Source organism: Chanos chanos, chromosome 2 (genome assembly GCF_902362185.1).
Source record: "Chanos chanos chromosome 2, fChaCha1.1, whole genome shotgun sequence".
Taxonomy (NCBI): Eukaryota; Metazoa; Chordata; class Actinopteri; order Gonorynchiformes; family Chanidae; genus Chanos; species Chanos chanos.
The window spans coordinates 28,543,027-28,563,771 of record NC_044496.1 but is presented as its reverse complement, the minus strand read 5'-3'; the positions used below and the strand labels follow the sequence as shown (position 1 = coordinate 28,563,771).

The following is a 20,745-nucleotide window of genomic DNA, read 5'->3' as shown; positions in this document are numbered from 1 at the left end:
CAATAGCTACAGTGCAGCTGCTTTGAGAGAGTTCCCCAGGGTGGTGAGAATCTCTGTGCTTACAGCAAGCACACAAAGCACACACACACACACACACACACGCACGCCATATGGTTGGGCTAGACCATGACATACAAACACACACACACACACACACGTGAGAACTAAATCCTCTCAGTTGCACAGAACATTAACATTTGCATTCGCATTTGGTTATAGCTTTCCACAGTAAATCTGTTCAGTCAACCCTGCTATTGTTACCTGACTGTAATCGCTGTTTAATGCTCATCACATACTCTTCACACTCTGACTCAATGGCTCGTCCCACAGACATGCAACACAGCACACCCACTGTCTGTTTCACTCAGAGTTTCCCTTGAAATATTATTATTGTGTATGTTTACGTTAGCACAATATTATTATTGTGTGTGTATATGTTAGCATGGTTGACTATAATATTGTTATTGTGTATGTATATGTTATTATGATGGGCTGTAATGTTATTATTGTGTATGTATGTGTTATTATTGTGGGCTGTAATGTTATTATTGTGTGTGTATGTGTTATTATGATGGGCTGTAATGTTATTATTATTGTGTGTGTATGTGTTATTATTGTGTATGTATATGTTATTATGGTGGGCTGTAATGTTATAATTGTGTGTGTATATGTTATTATGGTGGGCTGTAATGTTATTATTGTGTGTGTATGTGTTATTATGACGGGCTGTAATGTTATTATTGTGTGTGTATGTGTTATTATTGTGTATGTATATATTATTATGGTGGGCTGTAGTGTTATTATTGTGTATGTATATATTATTATGATGGGCTGCAATGTTATTATTGTGTATGTATATGTTATTATGGTGGGCTGTAGTGTTATTAGTGTGCATGTATATGTTACTATGGTGGACTGTAATTATAATGTACTGTGATATTGTTATTGTACATATATATCACTGTCACACAGGTGCAATTTATGACGCAAAATGTTATTATCATCTGTATGTATGTCACTGATACATTTCTCTTTCTGTGCTATCTATCTTCTAACTCCATTTCACCTCCTCTTTGCTATCTACAATTCAGTTATCAGAGCCCCTGAACTTGAGTGCGTGCTTGCTTGCGTGTGTGTGTGTGTGAGAGAGAGAGAGAGAGAGCCTTGCGTCTGCAGTGCTGTCCTGGGGAGACATGCTGGTGAAATGCAGTAGCATCACTGGGTCTTTCATTGATTTACAGGTGATGTGTCAGTTGGAACCAGGGTTGAGCTCATCTCTGATACCATGCTCTCTCACTACTCTTGTTGCATTCTGGGATTTGTCATCTACGCTTATTCCTGGCAGCCACTGAGTCAGCAATCTATACAGTGTGGCCGTAAATGCACACATATATATATATATATATATATATATATATATATATATATATATATATATATATATATATATATGTATATGTGTATATATATATATATATATATATATATATATATATATATATATATATATATATATATATGGAGAGAGAAAGAGATATATCTGTATAAGCTAAGGTATAAAGAGACAGTCAAAGCAGGGAGAGGGCAGGTGGGACAAAAGCCTATGCATGTGCGCATTGCTTGCAGAGCTCTCAGCTAGTGCAGGATTTAATTAGAGACTGTGTGTGTGTGTTTGTGTGTGTGAGGAGTTACTGGATGGTGTGTGAGGCCAAAGGTTTAGTGCTGCTTTAACGTGATCATAAATAACACCATTCACAGAAAAACACAGAGGGAGAGGGGGTGTGGGGGGAGGAGAGAGAGAGAGAGACAGAAAGAGAAAGAGAGAGAGAGGTTTAACTAACATTCGCTCACTTGTACTCTTCTGTTCGAAATATATATGCACAAGTGAGTAAATTATCAATTTGAAACAAATTAAAAATGGATTCTTGATAACAAAAAAAACCCCTTCTAGATATCTTATTGGAACAATATGGCTGAAGAATAAGTGGCTCTGGTGAGTCCCCTCCCTGACTGAGTGCGTCTGGTCTACGATACAGCGCTGACTGGAAACCCTTGATTAGGTCTAACAATTTCTATCTGAACTGTATCTGTTTTACTGGGTTGAGTGACCAGTAGGATCAATTTAGGCCTAGAGAGTGAATGAATGGAGCAAAGGGCAGATTTGAGGGAGTTTGCTAACAATGTCAAGCCAATCACCTGGGAAAGCAGGTTTGGTCAACGCACAACGGGCCAAGACACATTGTGGACCGCCAAACCGTGTGTGTCTTGTTTTGCAAGAACTGTAGGTCCTGTGTGTTTGGGGTAGGGGGCTCACAAAAAAATGACGTGTTCAGGAAAAAGACACTCCATGGGTTAACAACAATTCTGGCATTAAGTTCGTGTCTCTAAGTACACGCGGACATAATATTTTTGCTGTTACAGAGTTTCCAAATGGCTTAGATAATCATCCGGTTTCCGTATTAATGATTTCTGGTTCTACTGTGAATACGAGCGATAAATTTAAATTTTATATAGCCTAGTTGATTTTCATACGCTTGTCACAACATAGCCTGTCAACGCATAGAGGACCCCGAACATATTTTATAAAAATAACTAAGACAATAACAGGCTATCAAGAATTAGATTAGATGGAGAGGGGCTGAGAATGAAAACGGATCTTTCTTACTAAACTGATGTTACAAAGCATTTGTCTCAAATCCAGGCTGTGATATTGTAACACGCTATCGTTGTAGGCAACTTTTCAGTATAACTCACAACGTAGGCTACCACCCACTGAGGTGAACCCAAGCTTTCTGGTCATTCGTAACTTGTTAACGAGCCGACGTGACACTGTTTAGTCAGTCTCACTGACTGTCATTTTATTAGATAGTCTTGGAAACCGTGGAGACCCCTGAAGTGTCACCAACAGAAAAAACGCCCCCTCCTCTACCTTTAATTCCTCGCTGAACAATCTCAGACTTCTTACAGTAGGCTATCGGGAAGGCTGCCCCCTCTCTCCGCACAGCCAATAACCATATATAGGAGTCCTCCATTTCCAAAATGGACGCTATTGGTCTATGAAAGAAACTGTGATATATTAAGTCTATGCATCCATGGCAAAAGGCAATGTTTTGTCTATAAACAATTGTTCAAAAAATCGTTTTACTTCAGAAAGGGTCCCGGTTCCACAACAGCAACAAATCTTAGCACAAGAGTAAAAATTAAGTTTAAAAATCACCCAAAAGTAGCTAACCTAAGCACTGCTTTGTATTAACAGCACTGGGAGAATATAATAAAACTGTTGCCTTTTAAAACTGGCTGGAAACGACAACGTCAAACGTCTTACGAGGTGCAGCAAACAATGCCGTTTGCATTAATTGTCATCTTACCCGAAGTCATCGTCCATAGATTTGAAGAAAAATTTGTAGTTTGGCTTATTCAGGACATTTTTGAAATCAGCAAGAGTGACGCGGTCCGCCGGAATGGGTAGTTTGACCAGATATGGAGTCTCTTGGTCGTCGAGATGATAAATAATTTTGGTCTCCCCCATGGCGGGCCGCTGGGGAGAGCAAGGCCGAGAACATCCAGCCCCAAGTCGCAGTCACAGCCTCCCTTGTGCTGGCACGGCGCTCACGGCTCCTTCTTTTCACTCGATCCAATCCGGCTGTTGACGACAACCTTTTGCTTTGGTTGCGCTGCAGACTCACCCGAGACAACAGCTGTATGCAGTTAAGGCAGTATTTTAGGTTAAACTTTAATCTCAGTCATGGCCATTTGCTTCTAATACTCTTTTAACTCCAATATTTAAAATAATAAGATGGGGCTGTTCACGAGACTGGCCCAAGCTGTGGTCCGTATGAATAGTGCTTCCCACTGTTCCTTGGAACAGCTGTCTACCGATGTGTGCGGACAGCCCCTCCTATCGATTTTCCACGGAACTCCCTCTGCAGGAGAATCAACGAAAATGAGCATCGAACTGCACAGAGAGATTTAAAAAGGTCTGAGCTTAATCTCTTATTTCGAAAGAACAGGGTATTTCATTCCAAATCTGTAAAAACGAAAAAGTCAGTAATAGAAAAATAATAACTGCATTTATTAAAGGAAATTTAAAAATCTTCCATCTCTTCTCCCTCGTGTAATTTGGGCTAGACGTGATCGTACTTGGTATCTTTTACATCGTCTTCAACTGTTCACGTTTCGTAGATCCAAACGGTGCTCCCACCTGTAATTTGGTGGCCTTGACATCATACGGCAGTGTCGGTTACTGCTCGTCTTAAATTTTTTTCAGAGCGCCGATTTATGCGCCCTCTAGCGGCCTTAAAAACCCAAATACAACAAAAACCTCAAAGCTAACAAAAAATTCTTCAGACCAGTCAACAACGAAATTCGAGAAAATTTGTTGCTCTTTAAGAAAAGTATACTGACTGTGCCAAAGCCCCTTCGAGCTGGTCGTAACGGAATAATTGCAGGAAAGCAGGTAATAAATGAAAGAAGTTCGAATCAAATCCATATGTAGACAAATTGCTCATTTTATAGTCATTTATTGTTTGCAGAACTGAAAATAACCTCGACTCCCACTGTGCAGTTGTAAGGCCTCTTATTACTTCCTCCCACTCCTGTGCCTCTAGTCCAGTCCCTGACAAATGCTGTCTCAAATATTGGAATTATCACTCTTCTACTCTGCTAAATGTCACGTTACAGCGTGTAAAACCTAAGAACATTCATTAAAAAAGGTCAAAATGTTTTACAATATGGAAATAATTGGAAATGACAATCATTAAAACAATTTTAAAACTAATTCCGCAAGTTTCAAAACACAATCCATGACAACCCTTACAGCGATTTTGATTATGAATTCTATGCCGAGTACACGCTCAACCCATAACGCTGCCAACCGATCGTCCAATCAACGTTTAACTGAATCAACCAGCGCAAACAGAATGGACAACCCACCCCCCACACAAATTAGATACATAATTAATTCTTCTTTCATTCTTTTTTCCTTCCTTGATTTAGTTAATATTAACGATTAACCATAAAGTTACGTCAGTCCATCGGAAGTAGCAGGCCTATGTGTGAGAGACGTTGGACTGGATCCTGGACATTGATATTGTAGCTGCCCCGTAGGGCTGAGGGAGATTTCACTGACAGCCTAGGGGACCTGAAGGCAGCAGTGTTCAGTAGAGTTCCACAGTGTTTCTAAGCTTGTCAAAGGCTTCTATGTGGCACCAAGCCCCTTTTTTACTGCCTTAACAGATAAATACCTGAGGTGACAGGTTGTAGGGGCTAGCACCAAGCAAGAGGACACGTGGGGAAAAGAATTCCAGTTGAGGTACTGAAAACAAAACAGTCCCAAAAAAAACCCCAAAAAAAACCCCCACACAAACAAAAAACCAAAATGTGGACACTATCTGTCTAATCCATGGAGATTCGGGAGAGTGTAGCGTTCAGGTTTCAGCTCCAGATTCTCCTCTAGAATACTGTCTCTAACCAGAGGATCCTGAACCTCCAGATCTGTCCTTTACTGTGATGACCGCCCAGTGGCCAGGCCCTGGGAACAGACTCTGCAGGGCCAGGGGCTTCCTGGCCCTGCAGCGCCATTCATTAGTGATCCAGGGTGCAGAAAGAACATTCAAAACCTGTGCATACAAGAGTAAACAAACACAACAAACACACATGTGTATGCACAGGTAGGCACAAGTACATGACCGCGCGCGCGCGCGCGCGCGCACACACACACACACACACACACACACGTATAAATGTGAATACAGGCTACAGATAGCAATCTGTTTCCATAATACACATTCAGCTACACACACACGCACACACACACATAGAGAAACACTTGGGTCGTGGTTCTAACAGAGCAGTCTAGCGAGGTCTCTTTCCCCTATGACATGAGCAGCTTCCACAGTTTTAGCATATTGAGAATCAGTCTTCGTTTTTAAATAGAGAACCCAGTGTTGCTGAATGCGTATGCAAGTGTATGAATGGAAAAGGCTGGTTATTCTAATGCACTTCACTGTCCAGTCTTACAGCTACACCAGTCTATTCAAGTCCTGTCCAGTTCCATCTCTCCTTATTCATCACTCCTCTTTTTTTCCTTCAGTTTTTCCATATGTCTCTCACAGTGTCGCCAGGCTCTCACGCTGACACGTTGACGTCTCGCAGGGCGATGGTCCCATTGGTTGGTGGGTCACCGGGGGTGGGGCTAGAGGCCGACGAGCTGGTGATGATAGGCGGGGCGGTGTTGGCGGTCACAGCATTTGTCTGGAACAGGATTTGCTGGAGTGTGCGCCGCAGGTTTGGGTGTAAACGGGCTTGGGTCTCATAGAATACCTCCACTGCAAAACACTTTAACACACCTCCACAGAGGTCTTCATACAATGGCACTGTGTACATACGAGATGTCTGGAGAGAGAGTAAGAGATAGAGACAGAGAAATTAATGAAAAGACGAAACAGACAAGAGAAAATTCAAAATATGTTCGTCTCCCTAACAGGTCAGGAGTGTCAAGAAGTGAAGATGAGTGACACACTTTACGTAACAGCAGTGACTGTCTTCCTGAAACTGTTCTGCCTGATTTTCCTGCTTTTTCCTTTTCCTTGTACTGAAACACTTACATAAGACAGCAATCATCAGAGAGACAAAAAAGCAGTGTGAAAGAAAAAAAAACAACAATAAAAATTGCATTTGTCAACTTCTGTGGGCAGAACAGCGGTTAATGCCTAAATGTCCTAGAGAGAAGTAAATGAAAAGAAGAGTAGAAACATGTGTTTTAATGATCTCCACTTTGCCTCATAATCAAAGAATCTCATTAGCCCCTCAGATATGCCTGAATAAACCATCAGATAGTGACAGGCAATTCCTGTTAAGTGGTGCTTCAGATTTCCTCCAGTTTTACACACAGGGCTGACTGTGTGTGTGTGTGTGTATGTATGTGTGTCCCTGTCACTCACAGTATGGGACAGGTCTTCTCTTTCCAAGGAAGAAGCTGGTCTTATCCAGTCTGACTGGTTCACAACACATATGGGTCAAATTCAGAACAAGGTAATGACGTCAAAAAGGGGTTAATCATTGACGGAGAAAAGAACAGGCTGTGCATAATTTAGGGCATTTAGAAAAAAAGGACAACTCAAAGGATCTAGAGCAGCCCCGTAATAAAAAACAAAACCCTACAGAGGTATGGCCCTTCCCTTGCAGAGAGAACTGGGTGGGTCAGTAGGATGAACTGAAACCGTGAGTTATGCTATTATTCACACTGCCTGAGGTTGGCACCCCGGAGGAAGACAAGAGGCTTATGTAATATTGGACCTGCAGTTCCCTCCCTTTCTACTGTGTTGTGCAGAGTTCTTTGTGATAACGTGAATGAAGGTTGAAGTTAGACCATCACGAACGGGCATTGGAGGAATGGGTAGAAGGTTTTAAGAGTGTTCTTTCTTCTTCTTCTACTTTTCCCTCTTCTTCTTCTGTGTAGTACAGCCGAAAACACCATTTCCATGTTCAAATATTTCAGACCAGTTTTAACTTCCCTTTCCTCTAACAATTCCTCCTTTCTTCACTCACTTTATTATTCATTTTGAAATTTCTGCCTTTCCACCAAATCTCTTTCTCATGTCAGTCTTCCCCATCCTTCTAATTCCGTTTTCACATTTCTGTTTTCTATCAGTCATATATACTAGGGGTGTAACGGTACACAAAATTCACAGGTTGGTACATACCTAAGTGAAAAGAGACATGCAAAACATGAAATTTCTTTTCATATATTATGAATTTACTCGTGAACTTATAAACTTGTACAAACTTGTAAACCGTGGCAAACTGGCCATAATTTCCAGTTTGCACTCCACTCTGTTTTTTCCTTGTACCGGTGACATTCACATTTGGATGATGCCGTCTCAAATGAGTAATCATGTTCAACATACTGCCAGCAACATACCCGATTTCAATTGAACAATGCTGGCACGCTGCCTTCGTCTTATCCACTTGTCTTTGCCCTGCTGTAGCTCACTGGAAAACCAAAATGTTCCCAAACAGGAGACCTGAAGGATACGGGAGGGTCCTGAAGCTCCAACTTTGCGGTTGCCATACTAAAGTGGCTGCATTGTTGAACTAAGTTATGGCTCTGTTATGGAATCGAAGAAGAAGCTGAGTTTTTAATTTTAGTTCCGCATACAGAAATGTAGAAGAGAGGGCACACCGTATCTTGTCAAGTATTACTTTATTCGCTACGATTTTGGTCGACTGATCATCAGAGCATAAAAAAAGCTATGCACGTACAGTGCGCGGTTAAAGCTAGACTGTATTCACTCGGATCACAACGCGCACTGAACCGAACGTCCTGCATCAATTACGTGTACCGTTACCCACCTAATACAAAATATACAGCTTGCCCTAACTTTAAATATAATAATAATTTTGTGATTTGCATGTGTTATAGTGTTAATTGTGAAATGAAATATGAATTTTGTTACATTAGTAACATAATGAGAGCTCAACAGGCTGCACCTGCAGTGGTGGCAGCGACTCGGCGGTGGTGTTGGGGGGGGGGGGGGGGGGGGGGATATCGCGGTTCCGTCTTCCGGAACTGCGATACGAGACTGTGGACGTTTGTATTGCGGTTTTGATCTTGGTTTCAGAACCGTCACACCTTCAGTATATACATATATTAGGGGTTGCATGAGTGCATAATTTTATCATTCGAGTACTTGGTGTGGTGGTGGTGGTGGCGGTGCGGCATCAATTAAAAGACTATGCAACTATAATGCGACTGGTCCCAGCGCATAGGGCAAAGCATAAAATTAACGACATGAAGATAACACTTGTTCTAACCTTACGCAATTGTGAAGAAGGATGACACCGACTATATTTTAACGTTATTGTTACCAGCATTCTACAGTAGCCCAATACAGAAAGCTCGCTTAAACAACAAAGCGTGTTGTGCACACTATACTGGGTTAAACCCGTGTAAATTTGAAAACGCATAATTATTTCGGTCTTAAATGTTCTTATTGTGTTTAGATATAGCGGCTGGTTTTTTGCCTGGTCATCAGTAAGCCTAACAAACTTAATAATGAAATTGGTGAAATTTGCTTGCACCTACCTTTTAACAACATTAATTTGTTTAGTAGCCTTGTCTATTATATGACAGACTCGATGTTAGCGCTATTCTTGAGAAATCCGTCGACAACACAAATGTTGCACGTTTATTTCATCACAACAGCAGTTGGGAAAGAAAATTTGCACAATGGAATACAACAATGAAGCAAACCAACAATCGATTCATCCTTTTATGCTGTCGCCATCGTTCCATCTTGTTTACCAAGGGCTAACTGGAAACTGAGTGCGCACAGGCAGCATTACACAATTAGTGAGTATTCGACGATAACTTAACTCGAGAATTGATGTAACTGCTCGAGTACTCGAATGTTCGAGTACTCTGTGCAACCCTTAACATATATATATATATATATATATATATATATATATATATATATATATATATATATATATATATATATATATTTTTTTTTTTTACATTAATTACACTCTTTCTTTCGCTCTCATTCTCTGTATTATCTGTTTCTATTTTCTTTCACACACACACACACACACACACACACACACACGTTGCACTCACATGTTTGTACAGAAAACTGCGGACACGTGGCAGGTCGGGGTAGAAACTGTTGCGAACCACAATCTGCAGCCAGCGGATTCGCACCTCTGCATTCATACCATCCAACAGCGCAGAGTAGCAGCTCGACAGGTGACTCATCATCTCTGCCATTTTGAGACACACAAACCAATAAGTTAATGGTTTTGAGACACACCGATCAACAGGTTAACAGTTTTCAAAGCCAGACCAATGGGTAAACAGTTTACAGACAGACAGACCAAAAGTAGTGTTCAGAGAAACCAATGAGCGAACATTTTTCAGACACGCCAATAGTTAAGCAATTTTCAGACAGACCAATAAGTAAGCATTAGACAGAGAGATGTGAAGGTAAACAGTTTTTCCTCTCTGAGCCAAAGCACTGTGGCCCAGTTGTTCAAAAAATTTAATCTGGATCAGAATGATCTGGATTTGGAAATCCCATGTTTTGCTATCCAGGATCAGGTCATCCACCTTACTTTTGTGCCGGTTTTTCAAAGCAACATTGGATTGGATCACCCTGATCCAGATACAAAATTTTCCAGATTACCAAACCTGGATTACCAGTGCTCTAAATGGGACTACATATCACAATAGACTCTTAACCATGTAAAGAACAACAGGTAGAATAGCTTGTGTGGGGTCACCTTATTTGAGGAGACAGAAAACAGCACAATAAAACAATACATACACCCCCTTCCATTTTCAATTTCTTTTAAACAGTCAGACCCCTCATCTGACCTACAACAAATAAATAAAAACAAACCAATATACATTATTCAGAAATACACCATGGATTTTTTGAAAAGGTGTTTTAAAATCATAAAAAGGATAAATTTCCAACAGTTAACAATATAAAGAATGAGAAAATCACTGGACATGTAATAAGGGATGCAATTCTTAGAAACTACTTTTGACTAGTTCATCTCTGATGATTGTGCCATTCTAATTAATATACAGTGATAAATGACAGTTAAAATTAAATATATTATTTTTGCTTGATACTGACAGTGGTTTGGGAGATTATTTTATGGGTACAACCCCCCCCCTTTTTTTTTTTAAACTTTGTTGTGCTTAGGCAGTTAACCTAATAGGTAGCCTAATGTCTACTTTATCTACTTTATCAATGCAACGGTTAAACAAGTCAAGTGCAAAATATAAATAAATGTACATATACTACATGATACAAATGTTGTATTATTTGACCAGTTTTAAAGTTTATTACATTTTGTTCCTGAAATCCGTACTGAATCCACTCTTCTGCTAGGATCAGGATAATACTGACTTTTGGGATGATATCCCATTCCTACTAAAAAGTTTGAACAACACATACTGAAGATTTGATCCAGATCAAAACCAAGATTGGATTACATGATCTAACCCCATTTCAGAATCTTTTTTTTTTCTTTTGAACAACCCATTTTCAAGATTTGATCCAATCCGATAGCTGAAATCCGATTAGATTACTTCTGAACAACTGGGCCTGTGACATTAAAATTACCCTCAGTGACAACCACTGTTTTTTATAGGCCAACAGGGTGAAGGGAGCACAGGCTTTCATCAACCAGCATAAATAGAGTGATGTGGAGTAAACCTGCCAATTAACAGATTACTAGATTAAAATTACAAGATTAATCCTATACTTCATCTTTTAATAAATACATTATAGGATCTTATTACTGAGTGGATCGCTAAAGCCCTACACAGAGAGAAATCGTATAATTTTTATTTTTATTTGTATAATATTTAATTTTTTTTCCATCATGGACAGGTACATCAATTTACTATTTAAGTGGCAAAGGAGAACCAAAGCCTCAGTTTTGGATCTCGCCCAAAGATAAGAAACCTGATACAGACAAACCTGCCTAGACCAGAAGATAGACTGTCACAAGAAAGAACTCAGAGTCCTTCAGATCAAGCCTTCTGAAGTTGGAAAATGTATTTTCCATTCATACTGTGCATAGTAGGCCCTGTTTACCTCTTGAATTAAGATCTGATTTTGGTGATCCGATCACAAGTGGACAGCTCTAAATACGTCCGTTCACATCTGGCTTTAGAATCCGTTGTCTCGAGCGACCACTTGAGATCGGATCTCACTTCCCCGCGCTATATGCAAATAAACACGTTACCCCTTACACTGAATTTTAACTTTTGCTTTTTTGATTGGAGATAGTACTTATGACATTTGAGATGTCAGACAAATTTGGTGATCACTGATTGCTGTTTTGGGACATTAGGGCACGTTAAGCTGTTTCCTTATAATGGGAGGAAAACGCTTCACGTGAGATAACGACCATACTCCTAGGATTTCGATTGTGCTTTTTTGACAGGAGGAGGCGTTTCTAACAAGAGATGACCGAGAGAAATTTGATGATCATTTATCGCAGTTTTGGAACATTAAGCCACGTTTGGAACATTAAGCCACATTTAACGCTTTTTCACGTTAAATGTTGTTGTTTTTAATTGGCGGGAAGCATCAATGTACTTCCCGTGCCTAGTCTGTCGGAAATTAAAAGAAGAAGAAGAAATCAAAACTATATCCATTTTACCTGTTGTTGCCTGTTGTCGCACTTTAATATGAGGCCATTGGCGAGCTAATGTGTACATACGCGAATGAGTTTGTACTTCCACGTAAGCAGAAGACGTCAGTTGAGTAGGTGGTCATTCAACGTGGTCGAGTTCACATTCGTGTTTACACTGCTATAAGAATGTGGTCATATGCGTCCAGACCACCTCCGAATGTGGTCTGAGTGATCGGATCTCCACGCGACCTCAATGCGAATTGGATGCGTTTCCACCTGTACTTTTGAGCTGTCCACTTGTGATCGGATCACCAAAATCGGATCTTAATGCAAGGTGTAAACAGGGCCGTAGTGTAATGGCAATGTGTACACAGCCAGGCCAAACAGATTCTGAACTGCAGACAGCTACAACAATCCAATCACAGATCTCATTTCAGACATCATCTGCTGTGATTGGTTGGGAGGTGTGACTTTAGCATACCTTGAGGCAGGGGTGATCGGTCTAGTAGTCTGTCTAAGAAGAGCACAGTTTGGAAGGTACTCCAAGTGGAGAGGTCAAAGGTCGCAATGGCCTGGGAATCCCGGGCGTCTGTACCCCAGAGTTCACACAACCTCTGAACTGGGTCGGTCAGGATCCCGCCGGCCGACAGGTCCGGCTCACACAGAGGGGGTCCACAGTCATTTAGCCAGCGCTCAAACTCCAGCCCTGTCAGGAAACCAAGGGAGTGAGGGGGGGGGGGGGGGGGGGGGGGGGGGGGGGGGGGGGAGATTGGCATCAGGTTTCAGTTTGTTTGGCTTCCAATCTTGCACTCAGCTAATGTTGTTGTGACCCCCTGTGGCGTGTCAGACTTAACAGTGCTCAGGCCTCAGACAGGACAGCAGGCCCACTCACCCTCTCTCTGCTCCACACATCCCGCCCTCAGCTCCGGAAAGAAACCCAAGAAGAAATCCAGCAGGTCCTGGGCTACCACGCTGCTAAACTTAAACTGCTCAATGTATGCCTAAAGGATTCAGATTAACGGCGATCAGAAATGGAAACAGCAACTGCCTACCTCAGCGTGAAAAAGCATTTGAATTATGGTCAGCATGTGTTGGTATGTGATGTGTGTGTGAGAAAAAGTGTGTGCTTTGTTGTGTGTTGTGTTGTGTGTGTATGTGTCTGGGTATGTGTGTGTGTGTGTGATTTCTAAGAATCATATGACTGTCTTACCCTGAGGAAGCTGTCAAACCTCTTGATGTCACCACATAATTGAGAGAGGTAAGAAACAAAACAAAAACCTTTCTCATACGTAAACAAGTTCATTAGACTGCTGGGGTTCACACCTATCAAAGAACATACACACACAGAGTGCCAGAGAGAGAGAGAGAGAGAGAGAGAGAGAGAAATTAAAGAAGAAATATGTTTTTCATTTAGATACAACACATCTCAAATCACAAAAGGTATCTAACAGCTTCCCTTTGAGCAAAACAACTTAGATATATGTGCTTCTGTTCACAGAGAGATTGACTGCTGTTCTCTCAGTCTCACAGACACTAATGTCTTTTCCAGATTTCCAGTCTTCCTCTTTCCAGGCCTCTTTCTCCTGCACTCTCAGTTGTGACAAATCATGTGTGTATTTTCCACAAACAGCCTGGATTCTCTTTAGTTCAATTGTTTGTTTGTTTTCATGGGTCTTCTCTGCCTCAAGCTGTTCCTAATTAATGAGGATGTTCCAAATATGGATGAGATCTCTCCAGGTTGTGCTTCATTATACGTGTGTGTGTGTGTGTGTGTGTGACAGAGAGAGATTATATGACTTTGTACCTGGCTCAAACTTAGCCTGAAGCTTGCTCACTGGGTTGTTGTCTCCAAGGAGACGCATTTGTCTGTGAAGCGCGTCCAGACGAAACACTGTCTCCAAACAGGTAAAGGCCTCTCCTGAGAGCAGGCGTGGAAAAGGGAGTCAGGTGAGGAGAAGAGAAGAGAATCAGGAGTGTTTGTATTACACTAACACAGACATAGGCCTGTGTAGAAGTGCTTCTCTGTGTTAAAGAACATGCAGATGTGCAAGGTAAGTCTCTAATGTTTTTTGGAATGAGCTCAAATGCTTTCAGCTTTGGAGAAAGCTAGTCTTAATTAGATAGTATGCTGTAGATAGTATGCTGTTCTCTGTGAGGGCAGGAATCAGTAACAAAACAAATAAAAACCAAACTTGTGGTCCTGGTAGTGATGAGGGTCTGTGTGAGTCTGAAATCACAATTTGTCTTGTGCGGATTCATGTGTGAATAAGTGTGTTGTGTGTATGTGCAGACTACAGGTCTATGGTTTTTTGGTTTGTTTATGTGTGTGTGTGTGTGTGTGTACCGTAGGCCTCAGTAGTGATGCGTCTCTGTGCATACGTGGCCAGTCCCTCACTAAGCCACATCTCCTCCCAGGTTGCATTTGTGACGGCGTTACCAAACCAACCATGAGCAATCTCATGTATGACATCAATCAGCAGAAACTCCCGACTCTCCAGGATAGAGGAGATGATGAAAGTAAGGCAGGGGTTCTCCATGGCAACAATGGGAAAAGAGGGAGGCAGGAATACAATGTCATACCTAATGAGACCAACGAGAGAGAGAGAAAGAGAGAGAGAGAGCGAAACAAAGAGGGAAAAAGAAAGACAGAGAGAGAGAGAATGTTTAAATTAAAACACTATTAGTCACTCTGTTAGCAGTATGTGTGACTTAACAGTAAGTTAACAGTACCACCAATGAAGCTTCAATTTCTCCCATATAGACAGTAAATAAATGACAGGAAGGTGACTGGTGACAAGACCAGTCAAACACCATGGTCCAACTGATGCCTGATGTTGGGGTCAATACCAAAGCTGATTCTGGATACCAGTATATTAATGCCCAATGCCAATAAACTGATAAAAGTGATGAGTGTTTTAGAGGCTGGTTCTACTGAGTCTGGCAATAGTGATGCCTCTCTATTTAAGACATTATTGGGTCTGGTAATAATGATGTTGGTCATGTTAACAGATGTCATTCAGCACCTAGATAACCATCATCACTGCTATCAGACTCAATTAATGGGAATTCTGGTAACAGTGATGACAGATAGACGGTAATGGATTCTGGTAATAGAGGTTATGGTTATAGAGTGTTAATGGAATGTGGTAACATAGATAATGGTCATAGAGGTATTAATGGTGTCTTGTGACAGAGATGATGGTTATAGAGATGTTAATGGAGTGTGGTATCAGAGATGACAGTTCTGAAGGTGTTAATGGAGTGTGGTAACAGAGGTGACGGTTATAGAGGTGTAAATGGAGTCTGGTAACAGAGGTGATGGTTACAGAAATTTCAATAGAGAAGGGATTAATTAAAGGACTGACCTTCCCCAGACATAAGGGCCAAACAGGTTCTCTGCCACAGCCAACCAGCGCTCCACACTGCCCCCTAGCTTACTGACTGCATAGGTCAGTATACAGGGCTCTGCCCACACGCGACTCCTGATGGCAGAGAGAGAGAGAGAGAGAGTGTGTGAGAGAAACAGATTAGTCTTATAGATTGCCTAATAACAACTGTTTCTTCCTGAAAGCTCAACTGATTCTCTTTCAAACACCTGATGTGAGATACACTTCTGTTGAATGAAGGCTGATCTCATTGTGGACAGGGTTGATGTAACCAAGATTTCATGCCAACTTTAATGACTCAGTTAAGGAAGACAGGTTAATGAGCCGTTACCCAGACAGAATCCTTCAGCAATTCCCAGAAACCAGGCTGAGTGTTCAGACAATAGAAAACTGATGAGCAGAGGTGGGGTAATGATTAAACATAATAAACACACTCCACTGCCACGGTCCTTGTCTATGACATGTTTAGTGTCCTCTCTGGTCCCTTCCCACCCCAGTCGGGGTTTACCTGGGGCCGATGTCGGCGTGCTGCAGGTCGCCAGCAACCAGAGCAACCAGGTACGCTGGAACTGGGAACTCCATGGAGAACTGGAACACCCTGTCCTGCTTCGAGTACGCACTTCTGGACGCACTCATCAACACTGTCACACCCTCCGGAACCTTCAGGCAAACAGACACAGACATGAGCGCGGACAGGGACAGGGACAGGGACAGGGACACACACGGATGAAGACGAGATTATATAGTGCGGCTCAATATGTCTCAGAGACACAATAAGAGAGACTTTAAAGAAACTATAATACAAAGAACACAAACATCTACATATTTTTAAAACAAGATGAGACAGAGGCAAAACAAATTGATCGATGACTGTAAAGAGAGAGAGAGACAGAGAGAGAATGAGAAAAACAAAACAGGAGGTAAGTAACCACCAGAACAAGACTGTTACAAGGAGATTTTCTCTCACCTACATGTGAAAAAGGGGAACATGAGAGAAGTGGTGGGATTAAGATTAGGACAGACAAACACAGAAAAAAAATGATCGTGTTGGTCATTGAGGTTGCTGTCTTACTCGGACTGTGGCTGAATACGTGCTCTTCACAGCTGGTGTGTCGAAACAGGGGAAGAAGGAACGATTACACACTGAGTGGCCCTGAGTGAAAACCAACGGACGGGTCTGCCCACATGTCAGCTCGGCATCCAGCCACCAAATCTGACCCAGGAGATAAGAGAGATAGTGAAGGGGAGGAGGAAGAGAGAGGGTATGAAAAAAAAATACAGAGCTTGGTTCTCAGAACAATAAAAAAAGGGTTAGAACCAAGAACAGAATGAGGTACGATCAGTTAGAAAGTTCTCAACTTTTATTCTATGCTATTAAAGCCAGAGAAAGGTGCAGTGCAATACAGATCTTCAGTGTTCCACCTGAGAGAATGACACTTGTTGTTCTGAAACTAGGTTTTTAACACGCTTTCTCCTAGGTGCGCACCACAAAAAAGCAAACAGGTTTCTCAAAAAGGCACATCTGCTACAACCTATCTCTTTGATCTTTTCCCCTTCAATATGTGATGGTGCAGACAGGTGTGAAATCTGTCATCATGGGTAAAAACAAACACGCAAACAATGCTATTTAGAGGATGGACATCGTCTGTTTAAGAGAGAGAGAGAGCACAATATGTTGACACACTGTCTAGGAATGTGCTCATGTAGTCAAAATCGCGGATGGCTGTCAGATCAGTTTTCGGCTATCCATTCAATAAGATACGTCCAATCTGTGAGAGTCAGTATGGTCAATCTTATCAAACTGTATAACGCAAACCGTATCGGACTCAAACCAAGATATACCATGATACTTGATGTTAACAGACAGAATGTTGTTTCAAATGAGATGGAAAACATATATATTAGTGTATTTTATATTATCTTATTGCTACATTCAGCGCCCTTTTGAAATCTTCTCTTCCAAAACAGACACAAGCGATCCAGTGTAAGGCTAGATAATAACTATATTATCTAGGTGTAACTATATTACCCGGTTCCTCTCGGATCTTTTTTTGGAAACAGGCATGGAAAATGCATCCATGGCTAGACTCCCTACAAACAATGGCCACGTGCCATTGTGTTTATTATTAGCAAGCATCAATGTCATTTTGTTAGCGAAACACAACTGTCACCGACATGACCTTACCGCAGGGCCGTCAGTCGTTGTGTAGCGGATGGTGATCTGGAAAGCCCGGTGCGGCCGGATCACAGTGGCTGGAAGGCTTATATTTAGAGACGAACCGTAGTCGGTGAATGGATCCACATGGTAAGTTAGCGAGAGGAAAATATCGGGAGCACCGGATGAACCGGGCACCTTGCAGTCAATGGAATGGATAAGTAAAGACGGGTGCGTGTCCAAAATGAGGGCTTGTACTCCCGGTTGGATCGGGACGAGTTCAAGGACTTGCCACCCAGTCATCCTCTTAACGGCAAAGTTTATGTGGAGATCGAGATGGAAGTGTCGAAGTTTAAAGCTGTGGAAGTTGGACGCTGAGGCAACGTCGACCAAGCGACAATGTCCTATACCCCGGCCGCCTTCACATGACTTACTGGGCACCGTTAGCACTTTCCGACAGCAACACAGCGTTGTTCGCTGTAACTCGGCCATGGTAACTTCCAGAAATAAATTAATTAAAAAATACAAGACAGCCGTGACATTAAAAGCGTATTTACAATTCAAAACACTCGGTATAAACTAAGATTCAGCGGCGGAGAAATTCCAAGCTACCAACTGGCTAGTTTGTTACTTTGCAACCAAGGAGTGGCCGAGAATGGACAGCTTGCAAAGTAGGAGAGCAAAAAGAAAAAAAGAAAACCTAATGTGTAATAACCAAACTTGAGGCGATCAACATAAAAAGTAACCAAACAAAACTACGTAAAATCCATCGGGTCCGTAGATAAAAGTGTGTTAAGCATTCCCTCCATCAAAAGTAGAAATATAAGCGAGTGTTCGGGCGGCTTCAAAGTGAACTGGTTGTCACAAAGAATCAATAACCTTACACAGATTATAGAGAAATGGTTAGACGCGGAGAAAAGCCGATATGAAATAAGCTGAGCTAAGTGACTCCCTTAGAAAACAGGAAGTAAAAACAGGGGAGGAAATCACTTCGAGAGAGCAAAGTTTTCGAGCTTCTATGGGGGCGCTGGAGAGGCGACCCAGGTTAGATCGGTCCCGGCTCGCTTGCACCTCTAGAACACATATATCAACACACGATAACTAACATATGAAACATAGCGTAAATACAATTATATCATAAAGCAGAAAACCTCTATGCGTACTGGAAAAAGGACGCATCAGTCTACACAAAAATAACTATGTTTCTGTTGCAGTAACCCGGTATATTATATGAGGAAATAGCCTACATAGTGTTACAATGTGACTATATAAATGAAGCTCGTTTTACACGTTCAGGCCGGAAACACGATTACACAATGTGTGATCTCAAGGCTAATTCCCCATCATCTGGGAAACCATGTTCTTGACCCCATTACGGAAAACAGGAGTTGCATGAAAGGTATGGGCTACAGCAAAAAGCCGGTTCGCCAGTGGTTGCTCAGTACGGTATGGGCAATTACGCGCTAGCAACGCATGATGTCGCGTTTTCTCAGAATACACCAGCAAGTGAAGCCGCAATGTTGTTAAGGTCACTCTAATGACATTTGCCTCGAGAATGCAAACATTCCGTGTTGTTAAAGCGTCGGAATCGTTTAGATCATCACTATAGATTAGCTTCTCGTCACATATAGCTCTTGTTTTCCTAGTTCTAAATGTATATGTGTACATACTTTGGATACATGACCACAAAGTGTTGAAACGACGTTGATCTGGAGGTGTCAGTGTCACGAGGTTTTTCTGTTTGTTGTTGTTGTTATTTATTGCAATGAAACTAATGGCGAAAACAGTGAAAGGCTGATCCAATGACGTTATATATTATTTGAGGATCCAGTTGTGCATTTTACGAGAGAGAAAAAAAGAGATCAAGGCTGGGAGAGAGAGACAGAGAGAGGTTGTATAATGCTGTCTGAGTAATTCTGAGACGGAATAACCTTGTGGTGTTTCTTGGCTCATCTCCTACTCCAGAGACCTGGGCTTGAATGTCACTCGAGTTTCATATTCCCTTAAAATCCATCAATGTCCTCTTCCACAAGGACTCCCATACAAATCGCACAAATGCACAGACACCAGGGAAATAAATCTAAAATAACTTTATTGACACCTTGAGGAGACTATTCCCTCCTCTATTTATCTCACCCATACACAAGGCAATTGATAGGCCATGCTAAGGCTCTGAAAAGTAAACAGAAACAACAAACGGATAAACATTCTGAGGGCAGGCTTGCTTGAAGAAACGGGTCCGTCAGCTGTTTAACCATCACACAGAGCACAGATGACGTTACACCTGATACAGGAATTTTTCCGATCAGTATGGATCCCTTTTCACAGTTTTAACTGCGACAGACCAACACTGCAACAATAATATTGGTCAAAAAATCTGACCCAAAAAAAAGAAAAGAATTGGTCCAAGTAGACACATAGATTGTGCTTGATAAACAGTAACAAACAAAAAATGTGATTAAAAATACACTAAATACAAAGAAGTGGCAAAAAAATTAGGCTGTCAAAATGTACAAGGCCTCTTCGCTGGGGTTAGACTTTACCCTTGGTGTGTCAAACAAAGACACAGAGAATGAGCAGCTCCGTTTCTCCGGAACAATCCCAATAATGCAGTGCTATCCTGGCCACAGCCAGTATGTAACCAATCTCCTCAGGCCAGTGGAGCCATGACATATGCCAGAGTTCACAGGTCAAGTCACAAACCACGACATGATCACTGAGTTTCTCAAGACAGTGAGGTTGCCCAAAAATAATGTTCCGTTAATTATTATGTAGATTATATCAGTTCTGTGTGTGTGCGTGTGTATATACAGAAGACAATACATTATGTACACTTGCAGAGTCACAGTACTAACTCTGTATAACTACTCTCTTCAGAGTGAAAATGGAATCATATATATATATATATATATATATATATATATATATATATATATGTATATATATACTCTATGTAACAGATCAGTTTACACGAATACAACCACATGTATTCAGATTTAATCTGTTGAACTCAAAATAAGCACTATCAGTTTGGTGGCTCAGACT

At 41.4% G+C, this 20,745-nt stretch overlaps 2 protein-coding genes across 5 annotated transcripts in view; both read right to left on the bottom strand.

The window, feature by feature from the left end:
* dvl3b (dishevelled segment polarity protein 3b) overlaps positions 1-3,767 on the bottom strand; it is a 26,667-nt gene extending 22,900 nt beyond the window's left edge. For all 4 annotated transcript variants that reach the window (XM_030794435.1, XM_030794437.1, XM_030794436.1 and 1 more), the window contains exon 1: positions 3,369-3,767. In XM_030794435.1, the coding sequence (XP_030650295.1) occupies positions 3,369-3,529 (161 nt within the window). In that variant the 5' untranslated portion in view covers positions 3,530-3,767. The remainder of the gene's footprint in view (positions 1-3,368) is intronic.
* Positions 3,768-5,728: 1,961 nt separating this feature from the next.
* Positions 5,729-18,192, bottom strand: rnpepl1 (arginyl aminopeptidase like 1). Its single transcript, XM_030766235.1, has 11 exons — positions 17,731-18,192; positions 16,618-16,758; positions 16,054-16,205; positions 15,525-15,641; positions 14,504-14,739; positions 13,964-14,077; positions 13,370-13,482; positions 13,052-13,160; positions 12,641-12,865; positions 9,623-9,765; positions 5,729-6,393 (listed from the first exon to the last, which is right to left on the bottom strand). Exons 1-11 carry the CDS (start codon positions 18,190-18,192, stop codon positions 6,127-6,129), a joined length of 2,079 nt encoding a protein of 692 aa, XP_030622095.1. The 3' UTR covers positions 5,729-6,126.
* Between the last annotated feature and the right edge of the window lie 2,553 nt (positions 18,193-20,745).

What these genes read in the sequence shown, in the direction of transcription:
- rnpepl1 (XM_030766235.1), bottom strand. Translation starts at nt 18,192, where the DNA reads ATGGCCGAGTTACAGCGAACAACGCTGTGTTGCTGTCGGAAAGTGCTA. An exon ending in CATCACTACTGAGGCCTACG is followed by an intron (nt 14,078 to 14,503) that starts GTACACACACAC and finishes GCCTGCTCTCAG; the next exon opens with GAGAGGCCTTTACCTGTTTG. An exon ending in CCGATCACCCCTGCCTCAAG is followed by an intron (nt 9,766 to 12,640) that starts GTATGCTAAAGT and finishes TCAAAATGGCAG; the next exon opens with AGATGATGAGTCACCTGTCG.